Raw genomic sequence first — 14,779 nt, forward strand, 5'->3', positions numbered from 1 at the left:
CATTCAGAATTCTGCTAAGTATTCTGAACATTCCCAAAGCTAGTAAGAGCTTGAAGTATTGTTCTAGTCAAACCGAACTATTGCTAAATTACTTTGTACTCCACAACTAAGCACCCTCAGAGAAGTAAAGAGACATTTTAGATAAATAATTTATTAATTTTAATGTTTCCTTTCAGTAGAATTCCTCCAACTCTGATCCTATACTTATTTCTTCTTCCAGCTCCTCCAAGGTTATACTGCTAGGCTCTTCTGTCCACTCTTCTGACACTAAACTCACTTCCTCCTCAAATAACTCTTCTGCTACTCCTTCAGAGTCCTCCTCCTCCACTAGTAGTTCTTCCAACTCAATAGATCCTTCATCATATTCTTCAAAGACCTCAATAAAATCTTCACAATATTCTTCATAAAGCTCTTCCTCTAGCATTTCCTCCAGCTCCTCTGCCACTTCTATTGACTCATAACTACACTCATCCTCCAGCTCCTCTATAGACCTTTCTTCTGATCCTTCATTAGAATCCTCTGGCAGCCAACTGATAATCATTGAGTAGGTATCTACAAAAAGTACCAATTGCAGTTGTCAATTCATTAAATTAATTTGTTATTCAATATTTTGAGTTGCAATACCTTAATTTATGAATTAAATGAACTTTTCCATGTGAAGCCTCATAACTTTGAACAGTTATGTAATACCAAGCTTTGTCAACTGAAACTTTTTTTCAATAGACCAAGAGTCTCATGCTCTACTGACTGAGCTACCCTAGCTGACCAATGAACGATAAATTGTGTACTATAGTTCAGTGATCAATTTTCACAGTATATATCAACATTAACTGGTGGATCTCAATGAAGGTAGCAGTTTAAGAGCTTCGTTCAAGTTGATTTCTGTCCCTTGCTAGTAAAGATACAGACGTTTCCCACTCTATTTTTTGGAATAACGCTAAAGACACATTAAATATGCCCTGCTTACAAGGAATGCAATTTTAACTCTGTCATCCCTATTTTATCCCCAATGCTTTATGAAAGCACTTGGGTGCAGTCATTAGGAAGTTTGGGACAAGGGGCCACCAGTATGCTGTTAACTCTGCTCTATTTCTGTGCAATATCTGAATAATGAGAAGCTGTGCAGGTCCTGGACCAATCCCTTGATGGAGTAGTGGGATGGATGAGGAAAAATAAGCTGAGTTTGAATCCCAGCTAGTCAGGAACTGTGGGTGAGCGGTTCCCATATCAGAGAAATCAGCCAACTGCTTGCCCTAGGTGGGTTGCACTGCCTCTGAAGGAGCAGGTATCCAGCTTTGTCACTGGAAACCCAGGAAGCCTTTTGGGCTACAAGTGCCTTCTACCAGCTGTGGCTGTTCCTGGACCACAAGAGTCTGACCACAGTAATTCAGGCATGGGTGACCAAGATTAGATTACCACAATGAGTTCTATGTGATTATTCCATTGCGCTTGGTCCAGAACCTGCAGTTTGTGCAGTATGCTATTTGTTACCAGGCCAAATTTAAGGTGTTACTGTTAGTATTAGATCCTAACAGCTTGGGACCAGTTTACTAGAAGGATTGCCTTACCCCATGTGCGCTCACTTGATCACTTCAATCTGCAGAACTGGCACCTTTCCACTTGTAAGGAATCAATCTTTTACTGCAGCAGCTACACTCAAACTCCCTGCCCACTGCCATTAGGCAGGCACCTTCGCTGCATTATTTCCAGCGCCTGCTAAAAGGTTTTTTGTTTAGGCAAGCCTACCTGGACATGTAAAGTTGAAAGGTATTTTAACCTGTAATTATATTTTATATTTTGATTTAAAAATAATAATCTTGTTTTAGCTTTTACCAAGATCAACTATTTTATGGTATATTGCATATTTTTGTAAACTGCTTAAAGATTTAATTTACAGTTAACTGATATACAAATTCTGTTAAATAAAATACATTTGTAAGTTTAAGAAGGAAAAGGGAACTGAATCTCTAGTGAGATTCAGACACTTCTACCACATGCATATTCTAGCTGGTCATTAAGGTGCCGTCTCAGAGAAAAAGTGGTCAGCTCGTTCAGCAGCACCTTGCTAGCTACGGGTAATTTTCCATACACTTTCCCATACCATTAAAGCACACTCTACCCAAGCAGGGGTGCCAGCTAGATTGCATTAACCCAGCTTGCACTTTTCAAAGAATCCACCATCACCAAGCAGTGTTTACAACAAGCTTGCCCCACACAATATTTAGAGCGCAATATATACATTTAGCTATACAGAATCATATTTACTACTATCCATGTCACCTCAATACAAAATAAATAAAAGGGCGCGAAGTCGTTTCAAGCCGGTTTACAGTGGAGGTAACTAGCTTCATAAGACCTCAGAATGTATACGAATAATTAAGTCAATTTCAAAGGGGAAAGCTTTAAAGGCAATCACTTCTGTAGCTGCAGTGCTACCAACAAGAACGTAACATAAGAAAACCCTGCTGGATTAGGCTGGTGCCCCGTATAGTACAGCGTCCTGTTCTCACAGTGGTCAACCAGATGCCTATGGGAAACCCACAAGAAGGATCTGTGCACAGCGACACTCTCCCCTCCTATGGTTTTCCAACAACTGGTGCAGACTGTTGCCTATTTAACAAATTCACAGTAGCCCTGAAATATCCAATTAAAGATACAAAGTCAGACTTAGTGTATACTGAAGCTATCCTTTTGTCAACACCAACAGTAAGTATAAAAGGTGCAGATTTTATCACTACACCCTTATTGGGATCCATACATGAAAAAATGCAGCATATTAATTACCAACATATGTGTTTTAACATTTTGCATATCCATTATTTCAAAAAATGTTAAAGCTGTATACTCACCAAAGAAATCAAACGAGAATGGGTCTCTTCCACCAAAGAATTCCCTGAAGACATCTTCCGGATTCCGGAATGTAAAACCATATTCAAATGGACTGTCAAAATGAGTTCCACCTGCAACAAGGGAGCACTCAATATCACACCAGTTCTTCAGGATCCTAACACATCTAAATCTCTTAACATTTGCAGCTTATTTCCATTTATACTGTTTTCAGTAATGGTTCAGTATGACAAACCTGTCAAAGTTATTATTTTTCTTCTGAGGCATAGTGACAATTTTACTAAAATCGTAAGAGCTGCAACCGAAGATTCCCAATCAGGAAATCTTAGGACAATATTTGACTTCCCTAGAATTCTTTCCATGCTTTAAAGCTCCCTAAATCCTCAACATACATTTTAGACTACAAACTGAGCTCATTTCTAAGGTATTTAAGGTTGTATTAAGAGTAATAGAATATTCTTTTTAAAAAGTTATGACAAAGATTTTCCGCAAAGTCTGAGTCATTGTGTGAATTAGCAATGACAAATTCATTAGCATATCATTTCTTACATTTTTAACCTACTTCCTCCATGGAAGCATATATAGTTCTCCCTTATCATCAAGCTTACCCTTAACTAAACTAAGGGGTACCAAGCTAAGGTCACTCAGTGAACTTCTAGTTGAGCAGTGATTTGAAGCTCGATCTCCACTGTCAAACTCCAATACAGTAATTACAACACCACAGACTCATACTGTTCATCTGGGCTTTACTAGACCTGCATATGCACCCAGCAATCCCCACAATGTACAGCAGTCATGACACATTAAGATAGGTGACAGAATGTCATGTGTCATTTTTGTGTAAGCTGCTTGGCACTTTGTGCAAACATTTGCTCCTTTAAGTTAAATTTACTGTGACCCTGGCATCATGATAAGAATCAAAGCAAACAGCTATGAAGCCAAAGAAAAGGGTGCCAAGTATTTTGGCAGGCCAGTACTTGAATCTGCCAGAGTACCTTGCATGGAAAACCACTGATAAAGCAGGGCTCCCAGTTACTCTCTTCACCCTTCCCAGATTATGGTAAATTCATAGCTTGTGTTTTAAGTAGGTCTGACCACACTGAGTAATAAAATAAATGGGAAAGCCCTTCCCACAGTTCAGTTCCTGATCAATATAAAATGTATATTCAGGGTGGGTTTTTTTAGTTAGTTCTTAGTTCTTCACCCAGCTGAAGACCACAAAGGCCTTCTGTCTTGGATTGATAACTGAGAATTTTATTGATCTAATTATCTATCTATCATCTGGCCCTTCCTATCAAAGGAGCTCAGGTTGGCAAATATGCTGGGGAACTTAGAACTATTACACATCCAGATGGGATGCAGGGAGTTATGAGAAGAGTATATTACCTACTCATATTGATCACTTTATTAACCACAGAATCACAGAATTGTAGAGTTGGAAAGGACCACAGGGGTCATTCAGTCGACCCCCTGCAATGCTTGAACTCACGACTTGAGATTAAGAGTCTCATGTTACTTATGAGTTCATCCCATTCATTAGTTAATGCAAATTAAATCAAATTGCTCTGTTGGTTTAGATTTCATCATATATAAGTTCTTTTATTTTCACATATTTTATCTCATGCAACTTACTTTATTTCCTATCAATTTTTCCATAGTAACATCCCATTAAACTTTGTACAACAATATAGTGAGGTTTACACTCCCTGTTCCATTGTGTTGCTGTTGAACAAATCTGAATGTTGACTGGGGGATCCAATGAGTGTTAGTACATTTGCCAGAATTCAGTATGGTAGGCACCGGTGGTATTCACTGGATTTCCAAATTAACACATACTAGTGCCTGTTTATATTAACATGGCAGAAACATCTTTAGCTAAATAGTTATTCATAGCATTAAAATAGGAGAAAGTATTAAATCCCTACGTACCTCCTCCTCCATTTAAGCCTTCTTTTCCATATTTGTCATAGATATCACGTTTTTTAGCTATGAAGAACAGAGGATAGGAAATAGATTACTTTGATATGAAAATAATGAAAGATGGAAAAATATATTAAGGTTATATATTAAGAATACATTCTATTTTAAATCATTATAACAAAAGGATCAAAATGTGTAATAAAATGGGCCTCAATATGTAAGCTATGCATATAAAACTAGTTACAGGATTTTGACGCAGCTATATTTAACAGTAATCATCCAAATAAAATAAAAAGCAGAGGCATATTCATTACTTAGTATGAATTTTAATGGTGTTCAAGTTCAAGCTGCTAACTAACAAAGCCCTTTGATATTTTTTCCCCAGCATCTATTATTCAGCCATGAAGCAAAAAGTATTCTTCTTTCCTGAAAATTGCAACTAAATACCTTCAAAATCTATAAATTAACCATATGACTTAAATACATGTGTTACAGAAAAATACAATCCAGAAATATCAGGAAATTTTCAAATAAAAAAACCTGTTTGTTATAACTTTGATGAATCTCTCAAACCAAACAGTACTGAAATCAACAGCAGCAGTAATATTATTATAGGTTGTCCTTTTTAAACATAACCATGTAAGAAAATTCATCATAATAGAAAAGCTCAAAAAACCCCAGATATGTCAATTATTTAAAAATAAAAAGCATAATAAAATAAAAAAACTAGTAATATTAAAATGGTTTCAAAAGTTTCATTATTTGAAACCTGAAGCATTAAAAAAGGTCAATTTAACAAGGCAATTCAAAATAAGTAGAATTAAAAAACCCATTAAAAAACTTGCAGTACTTCTCTGTGGGGAGAGAGTGTCATAATCTTATTATTACTAATAAACTTGATGGCTTATTAATGATGCAAATGAAAAGCTAGTATGCTACATAATGAGAGGATCCAGTTATTGGGTCCAGACACTTCCCTAAATATAAAACATATTTTGCAGAGAACAAAACTGTTTTATCCATGATACAGAATGAATGCTAAGCCTTAGTGTTTGCTTTTGTTAAATAGTGTGACCAACTTATGTCCAATATTAGCTTTGTTCTATTGTTAATAATATAATCCCACTCAATATACTAACAGACAAGAGCACAAACAACACAAACCCTTGTTTGTCCTTCCTTAAAAAAAAAGTAGTTGAGAGCATTCCTTGTTAAAAAAAAAAAAACTCCTCTGCAACAAACAGCACAGACAGCCACAGCCAGTTCTTTGGCAAGAAATAAAAGTTGTGTAACATGTTTCACTGCTAGCTCAGATTAGCAGCAGCTTTTGCTTTGGCAAGTAGTATGGTCTCATCCCAACTGGGAAGGTAAGCTGTAAAATTCCAGCACAGAGTTATTTTGATGGCAATCAATTCTAAAAATAAGTTTAACTTCCCAAACTGCAAAGTTAAGGAACTGGCTTGAGCCAAATTTACAGTCAGATTTAGAAGGTAAAAAACACGTTTTAAATTTATCTAATACTCACTATCGGACAGAACTTCATAAGCCTCAGCTACTTGCTTAAATTGCCTTTCAGCTTCTTCTTTGTTATCTGGATTCTTGTCAGGGTGCCACTTTAATGCCAGTTTGCGGTACCTGAAATAAAAGGGGAAGTTGTGTAAGCTGATTTTATTCTAGATGGACAACACATACAAAATAAGAGGGAAAACTGATTAATTAAAGTTATATTAGTAGTAGTAGCAGCAGCAGCAGCAGCAGCAGTAGCATACTTGCAGATCTCAGGGATAAAATCAGAATATAAAATCAGAAAATACATACCGTAATCAAAATAAAAACAAAAACAACCCAATAACTCCCGCCCCCAACACATTTTAAAAGGGCATATGATGCCAATCAATCAAAGGCCTGGTTAAAGAGGAACGTTTTTGACTGGCGCCTAAAGGTGCATAAAGAAGGCACCAGGCAAGCCTTTAATGTGTTAAAATAGTCAGCAAACACATACTTTAAATGCAGTGGGTGTAATCCAATGTAGCACACACAGAGAGACACAGAGGGAATTCCCCTCTATTGCAGCACTGGACTCAAATATGCTTACTGATTACAGGAGCTTTTAATAAAATGATATGTAACTTCACAATATGAATTATTTGAAGGCAGTGATACAGTAACATAATACAGTGTAAGTTGATAAGCTTTAAGGCCTGCAAGGTTTAAGATACTTTTAATAACCTGTTAATAACCCTCTCCATTTCCCAATAATCACTAACCACAGATTGCTATGATATTCAAATTGACAAACAATGATAGGTTCCTGCCCTCCAAACTATAGTACCTGATTCTGGTAAATACTATCAATAGTTTGTCAATTCAGTTATCTTAGCAAACGGCTCGTAATACTAAAGGATTGAACTAACATTAAAGAAGTTATTACAAACAATGGAGAATCTCAACCTGAAACAAATAAAACAACTGAATGTTCCCTGATTAAGGTCTAAATTTTATAAGATGAACTTTGATTCTTGCTATACATACTAAAGTATGAAACCTGCTTGCAGCAAATTTTTATTGCCTCGTTCCCTAATTTCTCATTTGAACAAGCTCTCAGAAAAAGTTCAGCTGAAAGAATAAGGAAGTGAATGCTATTTATAGTTTTACCCCCAACAGTTAACCAAACTGATCAAAGTACTTCATTAAGATATGTTTTTGAAAATTTGGACAGCCATTCTTGGCTAAAACAGGAAGATTGCTTCTAGGAAATGCAGAGCTGTTTTAACTTGGAAACACTGCAACAGCATACCTAGGGCAGTCATTAAGAACAAACAAATAGGAATACTGTCCTACATAGTATAAAGGCTGTACTGACGTAAGTCGGATGTTGAAAGGAATCAGTTCTGGAAATCTGTTTGACTTCCGAAAAGTTTGGAAACCAAGGCACGGCTTTTGATCAGTCCCCGATTGTGGAGCCGCACCAGAAACAATAGCAGAAGCCGCACCATACATTCGGCTTTCAAAAAGAGTTTGAAAACCGTAACCAGTGCTGTCAAGTATCCCGTTTTCCCCAGGATTCTCCCTTATTTTAAGCAGTTTCCTGCTGCTCTCCCTTATTTTTTCCCCCCTTAAATTTCTGGTTTTTAATGGAAGCAGCTCCTCCCCTGCTGGCCAGGGACTGGGTGGGAAGACCTCGCCTACTTGGAGAGAAAAGCCTCAGCCCTCAAAGCAAGTGGGAGCTGTTTCCCATGCTTACAGGGGGGTGTATTCCTCCCCCTGCATCAGCCCCTATCTGTTGCCGCCGAGCCCCTCAGCCGGCCAATAGGGTTAGCTGGCGGGCGGAGCCTGGGTGCCTTTGAGCAGCTGCTGCTTCCTGTCCTGTTTTGATGGGATCAGACAAGACGATGATGGGGCTCCATCGCGCGGAGCACATGGCTGCCCTCCTCTTTGCTCTGCTCCGAGCCCGCTTGGAGTTTACATTGCTGATCCGCCCACTTTTGCTTCTGGCTCCGCCCACCACTGACATGTGACTGCCCCCGGGATAGCTGATACTGCTGATCCCTTATTTTCAAATCCGAAACTTGACAGCTATGTAACACTCATTTCCAGTTTTCGATCGTTCAGGAGCCAGAACGTTCCAACTCCCAAGGCGTTCGGGAGCTGAGGTACAATTGTATTGAACTGAAAGGCTGTATTGGATTGAAAGCAAAATCATGATTTAATGCTATATGAAGGAGCCTAGCCTCTTCCCTAGTTCACATACACCTGTTCCTTCCCTCTGAGGGAGGACAAAGCTAAAGCTTCTCACCTAGGAATTGTGATTAACTATTGTTAACCTCGCTGGTCTTTAAAAAAGTCCCATATGACCAGAGAATTCGCGCCTGTCCATTAGGGGATATAGGAAGCCCCGAACGCATATTTTTTAGATGTCCCTTTTACAATGAGGCACATGGAGAAACCATTGACCCCCTGCTGGTGAGGCTTGCTGACCTCCCGTTAAAGCAAAAATTCGATCTTCTCTTGTTAGGCAAAGATCACAAGATAATCTGTAGGTGCAGACCATCCCGTTTCAATCTAGTTTGTTAAGAAAATTCCCAAACTCAGATCCATGGGCGACTCTGAGTCATTTCTCTATGGTAGTCTATCTTAAAGTTTTTATGTGTTTATATGCCTACCGCATTTTCAAACTTAAAATCCATTGTTGTATATTGTTTTAAATGTTTGTTTTGCTTTTGGGATTATGGTTCCATTTGTGTTTCACAATATGGTCTCTGACCATAATAAATTTCATGTTCTATTGTTAGTATCAAAGTAAGTCAACTTCAAATCATCCTTTATGAAGTTGGCTTGTTTAAAGTAACCATAGTCAATGTTACCCACAAATTTCCAGTCTAGACAAAATGAGAATTGTGTTAGCTAAAAGCAAAATCTTCTGAATTCAGGCTGTAAGGGGAGAAAAAAATGAATTGAGTCCGAGAGCAAAGCAGGCTTGGATATAGCCCAAAATTTGCTGGAAGCGCATATTCAAGAATTGTTCTCATGACTTATCGATTCTCAATACATGTTCGCCACCCAGAATGTGGAGGAGACATTACATTCAAAGAAATTTAAAACATATTTGCAGCTTGCCTAGAGTTTTAAAGATTGGTACTTACGCTTTTTTAATGTCTTCTTGTGAGGCATGTCTGTGCACTCCTAGAACTTCATAATAATCCACCATGTTTTATATTGCTTTGATAACAATAGTCCTTGGGGGAGAAAACAAGGGTTTTATCAAATATTAACACTGCAAATTTTGATTGAAAAGACAAGCTGCATGATAGAAACAAGTCTGCTTTAATCATAGATTTCAGTTTAACAAATAGCTGAACAGGACATGCATGTATTCATTTCTCCTGTATCTACCAGAGTTTCTTCCAAACCCTATTTCAATGAACCCTTCTCCCTTCAGTCACAGAGAGCTCTAAAAGAAAAACAGAAGGGTCCCTTTCATCCATATTCATTAGAAAAGTTCCCTAATGGCACATGGAAAAACTTTATTAACCCAAGTGCCTAATGCCCTCAATGGAAAGTAATGTTGCAGGGGAGGCACAGAAGTGGATTGGCGCAAAGCCATGCCTCCCAAAGCAGCCATTTTCTGACTGGCACCCACAGCACTTTCTAAAATTCAAAATGCACTCGATGGGCCAAAAAGTTGATGGCCTCGTCTAGGGGGGAAAGCAATGCCAGAATGGATTCAAGAGATACTGTATAGAGAACTGGATACCCTGGGCCTCACCACCAATGTCAGACAGCTGAAACATACCATAGTTAATTGTATCAAATGCTGCAGATAAGTCCAAAAGGACCAAAAGAACTGCACTCACTGGTTCCTGGCATAAGTCATCCACCAGGGCAACCAAGCCTGTTTCAATACCAAACTCAGGTTGAAGCCTGGATTAGAAAGGAGCCAGTAAGTTTCTGAATATCAACTATCAAGTGGTTTTTTGGAAAGTATTTCCATTTTAAACCAATACAGAATATACAGGAAAAGATAACCATAAGAAATGTAAACAAGATTACAAATTACAAGTAAGAACAGAATGGCAATGCAGGGGGGGGAAAGGAATGGACAGCAAGCAGAAGAAAATCCATTTCAGCATTTATCAGCCTGATAAGCCTTGAAAAGATAAGGGATATCCGGTCAGTATGCATCAGCAAAATGTGCTGACAATTATATCCTCACCATTATGCAGTAAATAGAACCTGGATTTCCTTTGACTATGGCTCTACAAATACTTAATGGTTAATTTCTAGCCCTCATTAGATATAGGCTTCATATGACTAATGGTTAATGTGTTTTGCTCTGGCAAGTCATAATCTTACAAGCCCAACTATAATGCAAAAGGAAAAGTGAAAGCAGATTTCATTGCCCTACCACACATTGCGTGCAAAGCATATCACTACTGAACAAGCTAACCAGAGAGTTGTAGAAAAAATAATAATAATTAAGCAGATGTTTGCACTTGCAAACTTGACGTGGGAATACAAAATGAATAAATAATTAATTAATTAAATATGTGTAAACACATTTAAGCAATGTGTAAAGCTGCTCCACCTTACATGCTTTACTGATATTCATGAAACAAATTCCAAAAGTCACTCTAATTATATTTTAAGATTAAGCAAATTTATAGTACAATGCTAATAAAAGTTGGTACCAGCCAGTATGTGCATTTGTTACATAAACTAGTATCAATGCAGGCAATATTGAAAAATGCATCTTCAGAAAAATCCATCAAGGAAGCAAAACACAGAAAAATATAGGTCAACTTATTCAGGGACTAGCTTGTTACACAGCAGGGCAAACAGCTGGTCACAATTTCAAATTAACAATATAGATTTTCAGCAAGGGGTAGCTATCAAATTGGTACTTTTGCATTTCATGAATTCCAAAATGTGGTACCTCCGACATTTCAAACTTTTAAAAAGCCAACAATTCTATCAATAGTTCATGGTACTTCACAAAATTTGTTTGAGGCTGCTTATTGATAAGCAAAACTAGAATTCTATGAAGGAGCAGTTTATTGTAAACATGCCAATTCTGTGCCATCAAGAAAATTCTTGCTAATTGCTTCATTATAATTTATTCTGTCAGCATTTTGAAAAACCATCCACCACCACTATTTGGAAAGAGTGAAGATAAAGGGTGCCGGACAACAACTCCATTCATTCAGTCTTAACACTTTAGTCTCAGGTTGTCACCTAGTGGGATGTAATTATAAATCAAGAGAATCACAGAGGCCAATTAAACTAAGGAAAATGGAACGGAAAGGAGGACGCTGGTATGCAGCAGTAGTGGCCATAGGATTTATGCAAAGAATGCAATAGTCAAGACAGCTGCATGATAAAACTTAAATTATCATGCACCAGCTTTACACTGACATGTCTCCAATCTTACACAACCATTTCATGAAAGTACAAAGCAATACAAATTTTTTTTTGGGGGGCAGGGGAGAACTGATGGTACATTCAAGGGAATTTTACCAAGACACCCATAATGAAACACACATCACATCTATATACAGTACAAGCTTTTGGTTTGTTGCCAAAGGAGTTCTTCCATTCACAGAAGAGGAGACAATGATCCAGGGGAAGCTTTCACAAGCAGGTTCTGGGCAGTATCCAATGTTCTCATTCCACTAGCACAAGAAACTTGCCTAGCAGTATGGGATTTTCTTATCCTCTCCTCTGCAGTCTTCTATGCACCTTCAAACTTAGCTCCAAAGGGTTGGGGAACCCTCCAGAGAAGATTGCATGGATGCCCCAGAGGAGGGGGCAGGGTGAGGAAATGAAACAGAACTGCTGCTGCATCAACAGAACTCCGCTGGCAATGCTTGGGATACAATTCTATTTTTTTCTGATTTCCCCCTCTACTATACTATTCCAAAGGGCTCCCAAAAAGTACACAGAAGAGGCACAGAAGGAGCTGAAACTTGACAATGCCGCATTCCATCAGCAGAGCTGCAGAATAGGTTTTTTTTTAAGAGTACAGCTTTAGTATTAGCAGTGTAAAACTGTCTCTCTTCTAAAGCAGTGTTTCCCAAACTTAGATTTCCAGCTGTTATTTGACTACAACTCCCATCATTCCTAGCTAGCAGGACCAGTGGTCAGGGATGATGGGAATCGTAGACCAAAAACAACTGGAGACCCAGATTTGGGAAACACTGTCCTAAACCCTCTACTTGCCAATGGACTTTAGGGAGAAAGGGGAGGAATTTGTTTAAGACATTGTTACCATGCTCATCAGCTGAAAAAGACTCTCCGATTGGTTTAAATAGTAAGATTAACTAGACAGTCCCTGCCTGCAGCCTTCTAATCTAAAAAAGCAAACTTGAAACAAAAGGAAAACAGCATGGAGGGAAGAAGCAAAATAACAAACACATGTGTCTGTTCTTAAAAGTTACAATGTTTTTATAAACAATTCAGAGATAGGAGCCAAATAAAACCAGTCTCTCAGGCAAGCAAATGGAGTGGACCCTACTTTGTTCCTATCTCTCTCCACAGCAGCCAAACAGAATGACTGCCGATAGATGACAGTTGATGACAAGTACTGTAGCCATGTTGAAGTTTATGGCCCAACAACAGCTAGACAATACTGCACTAGCTACATGCCTTATTGGAAATCCAGGTAGATTATTTAATTTGCTATGTGCTTCCAATAATTCAAGGGGTCTTGAAAAGAAAGGTCAGGAACCTCAATAAAAACACATGATTGTTATAGAGGCTACATACAAAACTGAGGCTACATATGGAGCAAATAACTGGATATGCAGAAAGGCCTAACTGAGAATAGTGGCATTTCCAGCAAAACAACATTTAACAGTGAGAAGGACTGAGAAGAAAGCCGTCTTCTCCCATTTTCACAAATGTTTCAATAAAATTAGAAATAGCAAGGCACATTATGCTGCTCTTTCTTCCTTTCTTCACTACTGTGCAAGTGATAGAAGACTGTGCATCTCCCTCAATACCTAGTAATTGCAGGAGACCTGGAAGAACTTTCTAAGTTCATTTGGATAAAAATGGAACAACAGGGGTTTTTCCCCCTCACCATTTCAAACATTCTCAAAACAAACATGCAGGAGGAAGACACAGGAGGGGTCAGTGGCAAGCACCTCTTTTTGTACCCCTAACAAAAGTGTATTAATTCCAACCATGAAAAAAATTATTTAGTCATTAAATCCAGAAGTAAGATATGGTGTGAGGAACTTCTCTGTGTCTTGCCTCAGGGAACTGTGTATTAGGTAGTAGGGCTGGGTGATATCTGATTTTTAACATCACGATATATCACACATTGCAATATTTCGATTTATCACAATATTTGAAATAACGCAGGAGCTATGTAGAGGTGAACACGGTAATGACCTGGCGGCTTCTACTACTTATGGGTCTAACTTTAAAACTGATAAAAATTTATTTATGTTTAGCATTTTGTTACATCTGCCGTGTTATAGTACTGTACCAATAATGTTTAAGTTAGCACGTTTTCTCTAAAATAAAAGGTGTAGACATATCGGCAGCAGAGATATCAAAGGTAAGGTGAGAGAATGCTCCCTAAAAAATTAACTACATTACTAAACAAGAAAAAGCCAATTCAGTATCACACTTTTAGATATTCAAATATAATTCACTGCTTCTGTCCCAAAAGCAAACACATGGGGAGAGGGAGAGAGCCACACACAGACAATCACACACACCACACTGCCCCCCAACACCACAGATGGGGGGGAAGTAGCATACGCAGGGGGAAACTGGAGGCGGAGTTAATGCTCCATGTGGTTCCTCGATCATTTCAGTCACAGGCTGCTCTTGTGATTCGCTGCCTGCAGGAGGCAGGGAGGAGCTTGGGCGGGAGTTAGCAAGGGCTGCACAGGACAAAGCATAGGCTTCCCCCCAGCTTTTCCAATACCGTGCTTGATTCACAATAAATTGCCATGTCCTTTTTTTAAAAAACCCAGTTATCACAATTTTCTCTAAATATGCAAAAGACAGCCTTTTTTCTCTGTGGTCCACCTTGTTGTGGAGCACCTTGCTGATGCTAACACTAGCTATATTTCAACACAAAGTTAGAAACTGGCTGCATTGAGGGTGGATTGGTATACAGACTGCTTATGCTGGCTGCTGGTGTTCAGAATTTAACATTTTGTGCAGAGTACAATTATCATGCTTTAAGAATCACCACTGGTCTGCTGCAGTTTACTTCTTTGCCTTCCAGCTGTGAATCTTGGGTAGGATGTCAGTATTTAGGGATTGTTTTAACTGACCTATCCTGTCCTGAGATCAACCAATACAGGATGAGTTAGAAAGATTTTGGCAAATAAACAAAACTGTTTTCTGAAGGTGACCAAGGGCAATTCAGATATATGGTGATATCCATCGCCCACAGTGGATTATAAATGGCAGATACAGTCATACCTCGTATTACGTTTGCTTCACGTTGCAGCTTTTCAGGTTACAAACGTGGCACCCCCGGAAGTGTTCGCCA

At 38.5% G+C, this 14,779-nt stretch overlaps 1 protein-coding gene across 2 annotated transcripts in view; it reads right to left on the bottom strand.

The window, feature by feature from the left end:
• The window catches only part of DNAJB6 (DnaJ heat shock protein family (Hsp40) member B6), a 62,513-nt gene that overhangs the window by 42,432 nt on the left and 5,302 nt on the right, over positions 1–14,779 (bottom strand). For both annotated transcript variants that reach the window (XM_033165798.1, XM_033165797.1), the window contains exons 2-5: positions 9,411–9,503; positions 6,293–6,402; positions 4,777–4,833; positions 2,850–2,960 (exon numbers count right to left, since the gene is read on the bottom strand). In XM_033165798.1, the coding sequence (XP_033021689.1) occupies positions 2,850–2,960; positions 4,777–4,833; positions 6,293–6,402; positions 9,411–9,475 (343 nt within the window). In that variant the 5' untranslated portion in view covers positions 9,476–9,503. The remainder of the gene's footprint in view (positions 1–2,849; positions 2,961–4,776; positions 4,834–6,292; positions 6,403–9,410; positions 9,504–14,779) is intronic.

Source organism: Lacerta agilis, chromosome 12 (assembly GCF_009819535.1).
Source record: "Lacerta agilis isolate rLacAgi1 chromosome 12, rLacAgi1.pri, whole genome shotgun sequence".
NCBI classification, from domain to species: domain Eukaryota; kingdom Metazoa; phylum Chordata; class Lepidosauria; order Squamata; family Lacertidae; genus Lacerta; species Lacerta agilis.